This window comes from Vombatus ursinus, unplaced genomic scaffold (assembly GCF_900497805.2).
Source record: "Vombatus ursinus unplaced genomic scaffold, bare-nosed wombat genome assembly UNPS02006301.1, whole genome shotgun sequence".
NCBI lineage: Eukaryota > Metazoa > Chordata > Mammalia > Diprotodontia > Vombatidae > Vombatus > Vombatus ursinus.
In genome coordinates this window covers 1-16,947 of record NW_020946079.1, presented here as the reverse complement: position 1 = coordinate 16,947, position 16,947 = coordinate 1, and the positions used below count along the sequence as shown (strand labels likewise).

Genomic DNA, 16,947 nt, shown 5'->3' with positions numbered 1-16,947 from the left:
TTGTCTTTCTTTGTGTCCTCAGTGCTTAGCACTTTGCCTGACACCTAATAGGCATTTAATAGGCATTTGTTGACTTGATTTGTTGAATGTGTTTGTGAATCTCTGTGTGAAAGAGTATGAGCATTACCCACATCCCCTCCACCCCTAGAACTTGGAACAGGTCCATTCTGTCCTCCAAGTGATTAGGATAAGTCAACTCCTGGATTCAGTACACATTGAACCCAGCCACCCAGCTGCAATCTGGCAGTGCTCTCTCCCTACACAAAGCTGGAATATGGAAAACCTGTGGATTCTTTTCTTTTCCATTCTCCACTCACTTCTGGTCCACCCAAGGTGAGATGAGTTCCAGCCTAGCCTCCCCTCTGAGGAATCCATAAGAGGATTAGTTGATCTGAAGAAAAGAACAATTCTTGGACATTTCATACTTGACTTTATATATCTGAAGAACTGCAACATGTAAAAAGGATTCAATTCACTTTGTTTAGCTCCAGAGGGCAGCACTAGTAGGGCTGGGTGGAAGTTACAGGAAGGCAGATTTCAATGCTATAAAAGAAAAACCTTCCTAAAAAGAACTGCCCAAAAGTGAAATGGGTTGTCTCAAAAGGTAGTGAGCTCCGCATAAGTGGAAATGTTGAAACAGAGGCTAGATGCTTATTTGTCAGAGATGTTGCAGAAGGTTTCCAGGCCACGTTAAAGTTAAATTAGATGAAACAGCTTCTGTAGTTTCCTTCTGGCTCTGAAATCTGTGAAGATTTGGATTGAAACTCCTAAGCAAAATAGCTCCATCAGGAGCTTCTATTATCATTTTTGGAGGGGAGATTCTTGGCTCAAAAGGTTGTTCAAAGATAAGCCAATACACCAAGGCTTATTGATTCTACTTACACGACATCTGTTAAACCTATTCCCTCTTTTTTTCTTGCGCAGTCACTATCAGATCTTATTACTAACTGCTTGGACTATTGAAACAGCTTCCTTTTAGGTTCTTCCTGTCTTCACTCTCCCCCAAATCTATCCAGTAAATTGCTACAGAATAATCTGTTTTATACATAAATTTGGTCATATCACTCCTTTTCTCAAAAAATAACCAAAGACTCCTCGTTGGCAACTGAGTGAAGTTGTCATTCTACAATTTAGAAGGGCTTCTACACTCTGCTACTGCTTTGGCTTTCCAGAATTACCTTATACTGCTCCCTTCTATGTACTGTCCCCTTTAGCTAAATTAGACATTTTTCTTCTCTCATGTCTCCACTCCCCTCCAGTCTGTCTTGGACTCTTCCTCCCCTATGCCTTTCCTCATCCTTGGAATGTCCTTTCTTCTACTTGTTGCCTGGCAAACTCTTAACCACTTCTTAAAGCCCAGTTCAACTACCCTCTTCTCCAGAAAGTCTTTCTTCATCACTCCAATTAGTAACTACTTTTATCTGCAGACTTTGCATTTTACTCTGTGATACACTTATTATGTAATATTGTCTGTTATAGCTAACTCAAATGAGATAATGTATGTAATATGCTCTATAAATCTTAAAGTGCCATATAAATGCTAGCTATTCTTGTTGGTTATTATCTATGTTTGTATCTTATTTCCACCCCCTGCAAATCCCCTGCTCTGTGAGCTCCGAGATGACAGAGATCATACCCCACTCTCCCCAAAACCTGAATTTCCCTTGATACCTAGTACTGTGCTCTATACACAACAAGTGATTTGTTTAAACAAATGACTGTTTATTTAAATTTATAGTCCTTCCATGTCAGAAAGTCTTTAGGATCCTGTTCTTTTAATGGCAATCTTGCTAATTAACTTATTTCTACCTCCAAAAAGGTAAAGATAAGGAAAGCTGTTGACTGAAGACAGAACTTTATTATCCCCTAAACATCAAAGGACTTAGAACTCATTAAATCCAGTGTCCAATGTGAAAAACCAGTATCTACCAGGATTTCTCCTTCCTCTTACAACATGGGCTAAGCTAGTTTTTTTCCTGAAAGGTGATGAAGGTATCTCTGAGACTTAATTGGCTCATGGGGCCAAGGCCCAAGCCTCCTTTGACAGCTTCCTGGGAACTTTGGGTCATATTGATCACCTAAGGGCACTAAAAGGGCACCCAGATGGAGTCTGGGCTCTTCAGATTTGGCAAATGTCCCAAGACTATGCAAATCACTACATCCTACCCTGCTGATGAGACCAGTTACATGTGGAAATTGTGTGTGTGTGTGTGTGTGTGTGTGTGTGTGTGTACACAGGTCTACCCAAACTTAGTGCTACAGTATCCTTGTTGAATATCCTTTCTATGCTATGACTAAGTAAATCTCCTTTTCATTAACTGTTGAATGATCCATAAGTATATTCCAACATAGAACTTGAAGGAACAGGACCTGAGTCAGGCCTGCCCTTAACATTCTAATTTTATCATTGAGGAAACTGAGGCCTAAGAAAGGGAAGTGACTTTCCTAAGGCCACAGACCTAATAAATTGTAGATTAAGGACTCAAACCCAGTTCTCCTATTTCCAAGTTCAACCCTTTCCCTCTATGCCATTCTGCACATGATTACAATTCTAGAGGACCCAGAGACACCACTTTACCTCTCAGGACTATTGCAACAATCCAGGTTGCCTTGAGGGGTTGAGATGGCAGGTGCCCAGGAGAGTACTGGAGGGAGGGCAGGAATAGAATCAGAGATATACAACTAGAAGGGACTTCAGCTGACAAATGTCCAAACCCTTCATTTTATAGATGAGAAAACAGAGGTCCAAAGAGGCCTGGCAATTTGCCCAAGGTCAAACAAGTCATAAGTATCAGAGCAGAATGTGAACATAGGTTTCCTAACTCCCAATCCAGCATTCTTTCCCCTGTAAAACTGGGGAGGGGGCAGGAGGAAGAGAGAGACAGAGAAGACAGAAAGAGAGGAAGAGGAGCAGGAGGAGGGGGAAGAGGAGGAAGAGGAGGAGAGAAAGAGAGAGAGACAGAGAGAGAGAGAGAAATCTATCCCTCCAAGGGATCTCAGAACCTTCCCTCAGGGAAATCCAAGTCCAAACAGTGTCTAATATACATGATCTTCACATGATCTCCCTCCCCCAAGACAGGACTGGGGGGGGGGTCAAGGCAGTAGAGTTTACATGAGGGCCCTTGTTGCTCGGAGTGACCACCTGCTGAAATTTCCTTGAAGTCAGCATCAGAAATGAAAATGCTAGATGGAAGTAAGGGGCCCCAGCAAAAGGAGCAGGGTTGTCTTTGGTTTTTCTTTCAGTTTCTGAGTACAGTGACTTTGAAAAATACTGGACTTTACTCAGCTGCACCAAGTAATAATAGCTAACATTTATATTTCATGGTAAGGTTTGCAAAGCACTTTACATGTGTTGTATGGGGCATCTAGGTGACCCAGTGGAGAGCACTGGCCTGGAGTCAGGAAGACCTGAATACAAATTTGGCTTCAGACATTTCCTAGCTGTGTGACCCTGGACAAGTCACTTAGCCTCTATTTACCTCAGTTTCCTCATCTGTAAAATGGGGATAATAATAGCACATACCTCCCAGAGTTGTTGTGAGAATCAAATGAGATATTTGTAAAATGCTTATCACAGTGTCTGGCACATAGTAAGTACTATATAAATATTAGCTATTATCAGTGTCATTATTATCTCATTTGATCCTCACAACAACTTTGTGAGGTATACCCATTTTATAGATGGACAAATGGAAGGGGTAAGATGACATAGTTACTTCAGCTAGGCAGGGTCAAAGCCAAAAATAGAACTCAGCTCCCTTCATTTCAGGTCCAGACCTTCCTGTTGCCTCCCTGGAAAAGGGAGTTTATCTGTCCCAGGAAAGGACAGTGGGGGATTGGAACTCCTTATTGGACTGCTTGGTTCTCAGAGGGAAACCAACAAAGTCAGATGGCTATGAACAGATTCAATAGAAATCTCCACAAACTTCAGAGCCAAAACGGAACTCCAGGGGCCATCTCAACTAGTCTAACCTTAACCTGACCTGGACGCTCTTCTGTAACACCCCTGACAAATGGTTATCTAGACATTACTTGAACACTTTGACCTATGGGGAGCTCACTACCGTATGAGGAAACCCATTTCTCTTTTGGGCAGCTCTCATTTTTTAGAAAGGTTTTCCTTTCACGGAGCTAAAATCTGCCTTCCTGCAAATTCCATCCAGCCCTACTCTAGGGCTAAAGTGCCTACTAGTGCTGCCCTCTGGAGCAAAACAGAAAAATGGAATCTCTCTTCAAATATGTAAAGTCAGGTACAAAATCCCAGGTGTTTTCTTCTTCAGATCTTTCAACTGATCTGAATATCCTCCTAGACAGGGGTTTTTAATCTGGGGGTGGTGGACTTGCCTTTTAAATAGGATTTTGATAGCTGTCATTCATTATAATTGGTTTCCTTTGTAATTGCATGTATTTTATTTTATGCATTTAAAGAGCAGGGGTCCCTAAGGATCCCCAGACCGCCAGAGGGGTCTGTAACACACAAAAAGGGGAAGAACTCCTGGGCTTGAGAGCAACCTAGAAGCTCCCTCACAGACAGGAATCCCAGAATTACAACATGAGAGGTCACATGGTCCATCCACTACGCAAACCTCTCTAGATTATGTTCCTCAGGTGACTCCCTGGCCTTGGCCTCCACAGGCTGCCTGCTTACCTCTTGACAAAGCTCCCACCACTTGTGCACAGTTCAAATTGACTCCTCTTTGGCACTCGATGCCCTGTGTAACCTAGCCCCTTCCTACCTTTCCAGTCTTCTTCCATCTTACTCCCTGACACATTCTCTTTGGTACAGTGACGCTGGCCTCCCAGCTGTTTCACAAACAAGTTCCTCCTTTCTCAGCTCCAGGCTTTTTCTCTGTCTAGATCGCTCTTCCTCCACCATTCCAACTACTGACCCTGGCTTCCTTGAAGTCCCGACTAAAATTCCATTATCTAAAGGGAGCTTTCCACAAACCCTACTAATCTCAATGCCTTCCCTCTGTTGATTATTTCCTATTTATGCTGTATATAGCTTATTTGTATGTATTCGTTTGTTTTTTCTCTCCCCCATTTGACTGAGCCCTTTGAGGGCAGAGACTGTCTTTTGCTTCTTTTTGTATCCCTGGTACTTATCAGAGTATCTGGCACATTAAATGTTTCTTGACTGACTATTATTGACTGAGAAAGATTTTCCTTACACAGAGCCAAGCCATTTGGCTCCCTGTTGTTTCTTCTCAATGGTTCTAGGTCTATCCTCTGCAGCCAAGCAGAAGGTCTAACCTTTCACCTGAGACCTTCAGAAACATGAAGAGAGCAAAAATATCTGCCCATGAGTCTTCTCTTTTTTCAGTTTAAACACCCCCAGTTCCTTCAACTGATTCTTATATCATTAGGGCCCCTCATTACCCATGGTCCCCACATCCTCCCTGGCTCAGCTCAGGGAAAGTGAAGGGGAGGTTAAGAGCACATGAAGCTGCAGCAGCATCCAAGGCCAATAGTGGTGGGTTGTGGGACTGGGGGTAGGGGAAAATGGACCAAAGAACTGGAGGCTGTAGGAAGGAGGAGTGAATAGACCAGGGATGATTGGTGGTAGGGTTGGAAGGTGTGGCAACTGTTCCTTTCATCTGGGTCTTCATGGGGAAAAGGGACTAGACTTGTTCTTGTTGGTCCTAAAGGGCAGATTTGGAAACAATGAGGGGAAGTTCTAGAGGCAGATTTAGGATCAATATCATAAAACATTTCTTAACAGTTAGTGTTGTACAAAACTGAATGGGTTGCTTTGGAAGGTAACTTCTCTACACAAAAGTTGTATGATTAATAAGTCAGGGATGTTCAACTCAACAAACATCTAGTAAGCACCTACTATGTGCAAGGCATTTTTGGTACTGGGATACAAAGGCAAAATGAAACAAGTGCTGCCCTCAAGGACATTATTTTCTTTTTAAAAAATAATAGTTTATTCCCCCCCCCAGTTACATGTAAAGACAATTTTTAACATTCATTTAAAAAATTTGATTGTAGGTGTTTCACTCCTTCCCTTACCCCACCCATCCCTGAGACAGTAAACAATTTGATATAGGTAATAATGTGTTTAATTGTGCAAAGTGTATTACCATATTAGTTCTGTTGTGAAAGAAAATACAGACTCAAAGGAAAAAAAACAAGAAAAAATACAGAAAGTGAAAAATAATATGCTTTGACTTGCATTCAGACTCCATCCACTCTGGAGGTGGATAGCATTTTTCATCATGAGTCCTTTGGAATTGTCTTGGATCATTGTATTGCTGAGAATAGCTAAGTTATTCACAGTCTGTCATTGTATAGTGTTGCCATTACTGTGTACAGTGTTCTCCTGGTTTTGCTCATTTCACTTTATATCAGTTTATGTAAATATTTTCAGGTTTTTCTGAAATCTACCAATTTATCCTTTTTTTATAGCACAGTAACATTCCATTACAATCACATACTACAATTTGTTCAGCCATTCTCCAATTGCTGGGCATCTTCCTCAATTTCTTTGCCACCACAAAAGAGTTGCTATAAATATTTTTGTACAAATAGATCCTTTCCTCCCTTTAAAAAAATCTCATTTGGATATAGACCTAGCAGTGGTGTTTCTGGATTGCACAACTTCATAGCCTTTTGAGTATTGGGAGCTTATGTTCAAATGGGGAGATACAACATGTAAAAAATAAGTAAAAAGTGTATGCGAAGTAATTCAAAGTACTTTCAAGAGGAAGAGAGTGTTAGCAATTGGGGGATCAGGAAAGGTCTCAAGGAGTTAGCTGTACTCTGAAGCACGCTAGGGATTCTATGAGATGGAGATGATAAGGGAGTTTTGTAGAGGAGTATCCTACTGGCTTGGACTTGATCTTTGAAGTCTTTTACAACTCTGACATTGAGTTTATGACTAAGGGTGGGAGGTCAGAGGACTGAGAATGGATGGATTGGGGGCAAAAGTCCTCCTGGATCTGAGTCATGTTCCAAGCTTTGAAATCCCTGCGGCTCCCAAAGGCTGACTGACAGCAGTGTCATAGGGTGAAAGCATGGGAGTGCCTGATGAGGCTGGAACTCGGAAGAGGTTCTAGGTGCAGAACTGGGGTCCTCAGAGCTCTGTTTCAGATACCCCTCCTAGAAGTCCAGGTTTTATGGCCCAAGGGGACTCTTACAGATGAATTTGTATTTTAATTCACAATTCTCATCATTCCAGGAAGCAAGAGACTCTATCTTTATCTCTACACAGTCTTCTTTCCCCTGGTAATTGGTGGGTTGTCCTGGTATCCAGAACCTAGATGATGGGTGGTAGACAGGAAATCATTCCAGAGATTGAGATTAATGAACTCTTTCAATATCTGGCTGGAAATCTTATTGTTTTGTTAGAGGAACTTGATTTCTGTCTTCTAGTGTTTGAAGTTCTTAATGTGGACAAGGGATTCAATTTGTTTTGCTTGACCTCATATGATAGAACAAGGAGCAGTAGGTAGAAGTAGGTGGCATAGTGGATAGAGCACTTAACTTGGAATCAAGAAGACCTGAGTTTAAATCCAGCCTCAGACACTTATTGGCTGTGTGATCCTGGGCAAGTCACAATCTCTGTCAGCCTATCTCTTCATCTGTAAAATGCGGATAATAATAGCACCCATCTGACAGGGTCAAATTTGATAGCCTGTGTAAATTGCTTTGTAAGACTTGAAGCATTAAATAGATGTTAGCTGTTATTATTATGAAGGACAAATCTCTTAACAAAAAGAGTGGCCCCAGGATGGGATGGATCACCTCTAGAAAAAGTGAGTTCCCTGTCATTGGGAATCTTTAAATGGAAAATAGATCACTACTTATTAGGGTTGTTGTAGAGGCAATTGCTAGTCATGGACAATGGATTCATTGACCTCTGAGATTCCTTCCAACTCATTTTGTAATTCTAAGATGCCTAGAGAAGACCTGAGGAGTTAACACAAGCTAGCCAGGGAAGGCAGAAATTGGAACTGCAGTGGATTGATAGAATCCTAGGAGCAGAAGGGTTAGAGCTGGGAGGGAGCTTAAATATCCTCTAATCCAACCCTTTCATTTTACAGATTGGGGAATTTGATGCCCAGGAAAGAAACATGACTTGTCTAAAGTCACACCAGCTCATGTTTTGGATTCAAATGCAGATCCTCTGATTCCAAATCTGGTTATACTTGCCACTTGGGCCAGAATCATGGCCAGAGATAGCAGTCAAGCTTCAAACACTGAGCTGAGCAGCCACTAGGACAGCTGATGTGTGTGTGTGTGTGTGTGTGTGTGTGTGTGTGTATGTATGTGTGTATGTGGCCATTCTCACCTGAGCTGAACTGTCATTATTGGAGTATCAGAACTGTATGCTGTGGGGGATAATTGCTTGCCCAATCTTGCTGTTGCCACCTTATAACATCTCCAGTATCTTCCTCCTTCTCTCCATTCACACAGCTGTCACCCTGGGGTTGGCCCTCATTACCCATCCCTAGACTATTGCAGCAGCCTCTTAACTACTGTCCCTGACTCAAGCTTCTCCTATGCACTGCTGCCAAAGTCACTTGCCTTATGTCCAGATCTTACTATATGACTCTGATACTCAGCCAAGGCTAGTGGTTTCCTATTTCCCCTGTTGTTGTTGAGTAGTTTAAGTAGCGTCCAACTCTTTGTGACCTCATTTGATGTTTTCATGGAAAATATACTGGAGTGGTTTGCCATTTCCTTCTTCAGCTCATTTTGCAGATGAGGAAACTGAGGCAAACAGGGTTAAGTGACTTGCCCAGGGTCATACAGCTAATAAGTGTCTGAGGCCAGATTTGAACCCATAAGGATGAGTCTTCCTAATTCCAGGCCCTGGCACTCTATCCACTACACCACCTAGCTGCCCTTATTTCCCCTAGGATCAATTATAATTTCTCTGTTTAGCTTCTAAGGTTCATCACAACAGGGCTCCAACTAACCTTTTTAGCCTTATTGGATATTACTCATCCCTTCCATAATCTTTGATCTGGCCAAAATGGCCTTTTCTCTGATCCTCCTTTATGACATTCCATCTCCTATCTCTATGCCTTTTAAACTGGCTATTCTTATGCCTGGAATGCACTTCCTCCTTACCTCTGGCTCATTGAGCTCTTTTCTTCCTTCAAGAGGCAGCCCAGGCTCTATATTCTGCATGAAGCTTTTCTCCAACTTCCTTCTAAACTACCTTGTATTTAACCTCTTTATATATATTTGTGTTTGTTAACTTTATATTTATGCTATATGTGTGTGCGTGTGTGTGTATACACACACACGCACACACACATACACACGCATATAAATATGTACTTGTCTCTGCCCCCATCCATGAAAATATAAGTTCCTTTTGAGTAGGGATTGTTTCTTTCTTTATATTTGAATCCTCAGCCCCTAGCACATTGTCTGGAATGTGGCAGGTACTTAATAAATGCTTGTTGATTGATTGGTTATTGATGAGGAAGAGTTAAGCCTACTGTTACCAGTTAGTAGATTGGCCATTTTTGTGGCAGGCTTGGATGCTGGTGGAGACCCAGGGAGATTTAGACCCAGGAAAGCCTACAGAGTCCAGGGATCCCATGGCTGAATTGCTGGGTTTCCTCTAAGTCTTCCCTTTGGTTTGTTTTTCTTATCCTTGGCAAGGTGGCTAAGGGAGCTATGTGTGTTTCTGTATCCCCCTGGAGAGAACAGCTGTGGGTGTTTTTGGTGCCTCCCCAGTGCCCTCAGGTTAAACTTCCAGGAAGGACTAGGTATGTCTGTGATGTAATGTTAACTCTTTCTGAAACAGTTGAGGGCTGTGTCTCTCAGATGTGACGGTCTGAGACTCTGCCCCATCAATGTTGGAGAATGTTTGAGAGCCTCAGACACAAACAATTAGCAGCACTACACACACACACACACACACACACACACACACACACACACACAATGACATAACCAGCCATTGTTACAGTCAGAAATGGATTCCAACACCCCTCATTACCTCTGAGGTGTTCTTAGGGGGTAGGAGTGGGGTAAGTCCCTGGAATCTCAGTATAGTTGACTAGAGAATGAAGGACCGGGGAGAACCAGAAATGCTAGACTCACCCTTTGCTCTGGACTGCATCATAAATAGTCCCATCCTCCCAGGTCCAGGTGTCTTCTGTGTGTCTGTCATTGAGCCCAATCCAATGTCTCTCTCCCTTCAATGTCTTGTAAAGAAATTCCTTCAGAACAATTTGACAGAAAATGTGCTATTAATATGTGCATGCATGTATGTGTGTTTATTTGTTGGCCAACTGTGTTAGTCTCTGAGTATTCCCAGTGGTGACTGTGAGGAAGGGAGTGGTGGTGAGCTGATGGGACATAGTATTCTCCTACCTAGGGCTGACATCACTTATGGCTGCTGCCCCTGCCACAGAACAAGGAAAAACACTATGACAGAAGTGAGGATGAGAAGGGCAGAGATTGAGCTGATCCTCTGAGGTGGGGCACTGTGGACCCCAGGTAAATGTCCCCTCCTGTGGACAGGAGTCTGTTTCTCTGCCCTGTACCAGGATTGGGGAGTTCCTAGGCATTATAAAATCATTTGTCCTGGTCCCTCACCTAACACCCAGGCCACAAAGTATGAGGGTACACCTACCTGTTCTCCCACAGAAGTCACAGATGCCAGGTGGGAATTCTGGGATACACAGAATTTTTCAGCTTCCTCCCAGGACTTGATATCATAGGAGAAGTAGTAGAGATTCCCACTGTAAATTTTCCAGGTTAGGGAGTCTCTCTTCATGAGAATCTCTTGGGAGAAGGAGGACAGAAGAGAGAAGTGGATGAATTAACAGAGAGAGGCCAAGAAGTTCACAGGATTTCAAGCTGGAAGAGACTTTAGGGCTCTTTGGAGTGTAAAAATATACTACAGTGTGAGAAATCTTCAGGTACCATATTGGTATTAATATAGGTAGCATTCCCACCCCTACCTCAGCCTAGTTTATATGAAACCTGAGTGCTGTCCATTATGATCAGTACTATTTTTCCCATTATATACTTCTAGGGCATAACAGCTTCCTCTCCTTATGAAAGAAAATAGCCAAGGAGTTTCCCGTTCTGATGACTAAGTGGGTCAGTTCCTCACTGAAACTGAAACTTCTGATCCATAAGCTAAAAGAGAGTAGTCAGAGCCCACTTCTCATTTGGAAGAAAAACCATGAAATGCTCATATGAGGGCTTCAGTTGAAAACCACAAGCTGGTAGAAGAGGGAAGCCCTGCAACCACATATCCAGCAGGTCAGTGCCTACTAGCACCAAGAAATGGGTCACCGGTGCTAGTGATACACAGCAGTTACCATGAGATCTCTGGAGCAATGCCGGTTAGGCACGATTTGTAGCAGGTTCAAGCAGAAACAAGATGCGTCATCAGGAGATATGAGTGCCCCTAAATTGTCATAAGTGTGAGTTGCTTGTACACAAATGGACTTTAGATACATATATTCCCTGTGGGTATATCCCTTTATGTATATTCCCTAAATAAATTTGCTATTTCCATGGATGGTTTGTATATTTGTAGGAGGTATGCTTCAGGAGAAATTGTTCTACTGCTGATCTTTCTACTATTTCATTAAAATACCTTTGATTTAAACCAGTTGTATCATCTGGCTGATTAGTAAAAATAAACATATTGGTGGGGGTTCATCAGGTACAGTTTTTGAGTGTATGCAGATATACAAAATATTTTGAACTTGAGGAATCTTGTCTGGGTGGGTAGTCCATGTGCAAGCTGGGGAGACCCAGGTGCTCTATATAATTAAGTAAGAACTTCATTCACATTAAAATGACTTACCTGAGAGAGCATGGGGACACATGCAAAAAGCCATAGTTATTTTGGGGGATGGAAGGAGCTGTAGTAGCAGCAAGGACAATTAAAGGTGAGCACAGACAACTCTGTCTGAGGTTTTCCCACCATAAAAGGGGAGACTCACCATGCTGCTGTCTCAGGACATTGTAGGTGGTATTGACCTTCTCCAAAGAGTCCTTCAGGGTCTTGATTTCCAGGTTCATACTCTTTTTTGCCTGAAAACCTGTAATCACATTCTGAGAGTAGTTGTGTGATGGGAAGAGGAGCCCAAGGGTCAGTCAGGAAAATTCTTGTCTTTGAAGAGAAACAGGATAAAACTAATGACCTAACCCCCTCCTTGACTGGGACTTTAGGAAGGGATGGGGATATGATTCTTATTTGGAAAAAGACCATACTAGATATGCTCTTGTATCCATATCTCACCAATGGGTGTAACAACCTAATGGATGTGACATTTTTGTGTCACTAGCAGAAATTTGCACAGCCAAGATGAGACCCGGGCTTTGATTTCTGCTCCTTTGAGAAGACTCACTTTCTTCCCCAATACCTAATTCATTAATTGGTTGCACTTGGATAGACAGACTGATTAACCAAGACTGACTTCCTTTAGAAGTCCCTCACTTAGGGCAGCTAGGTGGCACAGTGGATAAAGCTCTGACCTTGGAGTCAGGAGGACTTGAATTCAAATCTAGCTTCAGACACTTGCCACTTACCAGCTGTGTGACCTGGGCAAGTCACTTAACCCCAACTGCCTCACCCAAAAAAAAAAAGTCCCTCACTCCAGCTCCCACAGAATGGGCCATGAAAAACTGACATCCTCCCTCTCCCAGGGCCTCTGGGCCTTGTGCCTGCATCACCCACATGGGAAGATGGGAGAATGATAAAAATGATTTGCAGAAACTGAAAGCAGAATTCTTTTGATCAGTCAGTGATCATTCTGCGCACTTGGAACAGAGAGTTGGGGACTAAGTATTGCTTTGCGATACATTGCTTGTATATTCTGATCCATAGTTTCCAAAATACCCTTTTATCCACTATTTAAGACTCAAAGAATGTTAGAGCTAGAAGAAGTCTTAGCATCCAATCTCCCAATTTACAGATGAGGAAACTGAGGCTTAGAAAGGAAAGAGACATCTCCAAGGTCATAGTACTAGTGAAAGGGGAGAAATGAAATTGGGACCTGGGTCTTCTGGCTTCAAGGACAAGGCTCTTTCTATTACTTCAAGTAGGGGCTGAACAAAACAACCTCCAAGTTCCCTTCATGCTCTGAGATTCTATGACTAATCCTCACAAGAGCCCTAGGAAGGAGACATGGAGGGATGGAAGGATAGATGAAAATGACCATGATCTCATTTTACAGAGGAGTGAATGGGTCCAGAGAAGGGAAGGTCACTCAGCACATTAGTGACAGGGCCTACATTTTCCCACCACACCTAAGTAGAAGGATAGGGTGAGAGGAGGGTGAAGAGGAATGAACTTCGCAAAGTTCAGGACTCTGTTGACAATTCTGGTGTGAGGATGATGAAGAGACAAGTTAGGAAAGCCTAGAACAGGGAAGGGAGGTTGAGGGGTATGTGGTGGTCCTCAATGCACAAGCAATGTGGAGACCTCTGAGCTAAAGAGATTAGGTGATTTATCCAGGGTCATGCAACCAGGAAGGGTGAGATTCAGGATTCGAACCCAGGTGTCCTAATTCCATGCTCAGGGTTCTTTCAATGTTACCATGATGTCTTGTAGGACTTAGAGCTGGAGGGGACCTTGCAGATCCTTTAGTCCAGCCCTCTCAATATCTCTTTGGGGCTAAGTTTTCTTATCTTTCCAGCGGTGACATGGTGTGCATGTGTGAGAGATGTGAGAGACAAAGAGATGAAGACAGACAGAAAAAGACACAAGGAGACAGAGACAGAGACAGACAGACGGAGTTTCTTGATTCTGCATCCTGAGTCCCTAGGTGTGGGTCTCCCCTCCATCCCTTACCTGCACCAGTCAAGAATGATGCCCAGTGAGGGGGCAGAGCCAAGATAGCAGAGTGAAAGCAGTGACTTGCTTGAGCTCTCCCCTAAATCCCTCCAAAACCTGAAAAAGATGGTTCTAAACAAATTCTAAAGCAGCAGGACCCACAAAAAGACAGAGTGAAACACATTTCCAGCCCAAGACAACCTGGATGGTTGATCTGAAAGGTATATTGCTCCAGGTGGGGAGAGGAGCACAGTGCGGCATGGGTGCACAGGCCACAGCGACCCTAGAGGAGGCCTCACAGGACTGAATCGCAGGCAGCTGTTATGGTTTCCATACTTCTCAACCCATGAAAGCCTAAGACAACTTAGAAGGTCAGTGGGAAAAATCTGTGACTATGGTGAGAGGTAGAAGCTAGGTCTCAGCCATCCCCTGGGGCAGTGGCTGCCTCCTGAGCTTCTGGCCCACAGACTGAGGGGGAATCGAGTGGCTGATCAGAGAGGGATTGCAGGGATCTCTTTGCCAGTGCTGAGGCAGGAATCTCTTGCTTTGCCTGTGCTTGGATCTGGGTCACAGTTCTGAGGGGTAGTCCTGGGGAGAGGAGTGCTGGCGTGGTGGAGCTTGTTGTGGTGGTGGAGAGGAAACACCTCGCTCCTTATCATACCGCCTTGGAAGAACTGAAAATTTACAGGTCCCTAGAAGTACCTCTGAAAAACAGCTGTATAAACCCCTGAAGCGTGGGACAGTACATTCTCCACATTGGAAGCAGACTCTTACCTTAATAAAGAGTTTAAAACTCAAGTAATTGGCTGGGATCATGAGTAAGCAGCGCAAAAAGAGTCAGACTATATTATCTTACCTTGGTGACAAAGAAGATCAAAACATACAACCAGAAGAACACAATAAAGTTAAAGCTCCTACATCCAAAACCTCCAAGAAAAATATGAATCAGTCCCAGGCCTTGGAAGAGCTCAAAAGGGATTTTGAGAAGCAGGTAAGAGAAGTAGAGGAAAAACTGAGAGTTTTGCAAGAAAATCATGAAAAACAAGTCAATAGCTTGCTAAAGGAGACCCAAAAAAATACTGAAGAAAGTAACACCTTAAAAAATAGCCTAACCCAAATGACAAAAGAGGTCCAAAAAGCCAATGAGGAGAAGAATACCCTAAAAAGCCAAATTGGCCAAATGGAAAAGGAAGTCCAAAAGCTTACTGAAGAAAATACTTCCTTAAAAATTAGAATAGAGTAATTGGAAGCTAGTGACTTTATGAGAAATCAAGACACTGTATAACAAATCCAAAAGAATGAAAAATTAGAAAACAATGTGAAATATCTCATTTGAAAAACAACTGACCTGGAAAATAGATCCAGGAGAGAGAATTTAAAAATTATTGGACTATCTGAAAGCCATGATCAAAAAAAGAGCCTAGACATCATCTTTCAAGAAATTATCGAAGAAAATTGCCCTGATATTTTAGGACCAGAAGGCAAAATAGAAATTGAAAGAATCCACCAATCTCCTCCTGAAAAAGATCCCCAAAGGAAAACTCCTAGGAATATTGTAGCCAAATTCCAGAGTTCCCAGGTCAAGGAGAAAATATTACAGGCAGCCAGAAAGAAACAATTCAAGTATTATGGAAACACAATCAGGATAACACAAGATTTAGCAGCTTCTACATTAAGGGACCACAAGGCATGGAATATAATATTCTGGAGGGCAAAAGAGATAGGACTACAACCAAGAATCACCTACCCAGCAAAACTGAGTATAATCCTGCAGGAGAAAAAATGGTCATTCAGTGAAATAGAGGACTTTCAAAAGTTCCTGATGAAAAGACCAGAGCTGAATAGAAAATTTGACTTTCAAAGACAAGACTCAAGTGGAACATGAAGAGGTAAACAGGAAAGAGAAATCATAAGAGACTTATTAAGGTTGAACTGTTTACATTCCCGCATGGAAAGATGATATTTGTAACTCGTGAGACCTTTGTCAGTATTAGGGTAGTTGGAGGGAAAGAAGTATATGTATGTATATAGATAGATAGATAGATAGATAGATAGATAGATAGAGAGCACAGGGTGAGTTGATCTGGAGAATAAAATTAAGGGGTGAGAGAGGATTATACTAGGAGGAGGAGAAAGGGAGAGGTAGTATGGGGTTAATTATCTCACAAAAAACAGAAAAGAAAAGGCTCTTACAGTAGAGGGGAAACAGGGAAAGGTGAGAGGGAATGAGTGAATCTTATTCTCATAGGATATGACTTAAGGAGGGAATAACACACACACTCAATTGGGTATGGAAATCTGTCTTACTCTACAGGAAAATGGGAGGGGAAGGGAACAAGAGAGTAGGGGGATGATAGAGAGGAGAGAAGATTGGGAAAGGGGGTAATCAGAAACAAATACTTCTGAGGAGGGACAGGGTCAAAAGAAAGAATAGAACAAATAGAGGGGGGAAGGATAGGATTAAGGGAAATAGAGTTAGTTTTTCACAGCATGTCTACTATGGAAGTGTTTTGCATAACTGCACATGTATAACCTATATTGAGTTGCTTGCCTTTTCAATGAAGGTGGGTGGGGAGAGAGGAAGGAAGAAAATTTGGAACCCAAAGTTTTAAAAACACATGTTTAAAAAAAAGTTTTCACAGGCAACTGGGAAATAAGAAATACAGGAAATGGGGTACAGAAGTCTATCCTGCCCTACACGAAAATAGAAGGGGAAGAGGATAAGAGAAGTGGGGGAGAGCTAGAAGGGTAGGCAGACTAGGGGAAAGGGTATTCAGAATGCATGCCATCTTGGGATGGGGGGAAGGGGTGAGATGGGGTGAAAATTTGGAACTCAAAATCTTGTGGAAGTAAATGTTGAAAACTAAAAATAAATAAATTTGTTAAAAAAAAAGAATATAGTCTACAAAAAAAATCACATTTTTTGGCTAGGGGGAAGGAAAAAAGGAAAAAAAGACATTTACGTGATAATGTTGCATATTTGAAAGAAATAGCAAGCTGTGTATAGTAGATTTGCAGTTTCATGAACAGTTATCTTTTTTTTATTGTACCATATTATGGAACTGCTTGTTTAATTCCATAAATTAAAAATCAAATAAAAATTTAAGAATAAAAATGATATAAAGGAATGTTAAAAAAAAAAAAAAGAATGATGCCCAACCAAGGCCCAGGTCAAGTTC

General features: G+C 42.2%; 1 protein-coding gene across 1 annotated transcript; it reads right to left on the bottom strand.

Annotated features, from left to right (window-relative positions):
• Positions 1-6,511: 6,511 nt before the first annotated feature.
• On the bottom strand, positions 6,512-12,055 carry LOC114032986 (C-type lectin domain family 4 member K-like). Its single transcript, XM_027848430.1, has 4 exons — positions 11,934-12,055; positions 10,604-10,755; positions 10,069-10,187; positions 6,512-7,261 (listed from the first exon to the last, which is right to left on the bottom strand). Exons 1-4 carry the CDS (start codon positions 12,010-12,012, stop codon positions 7,120-7,122), a joined length of 492 nt encoding a protein of 163 aa, XP_027704231.1. The 5' UTR covers positions 12,013-12,055; the 3' UTR covers positions 6,512-7,119.
• Positions 12,056-16,947: the final 4,892 nt, after the last annotated feature.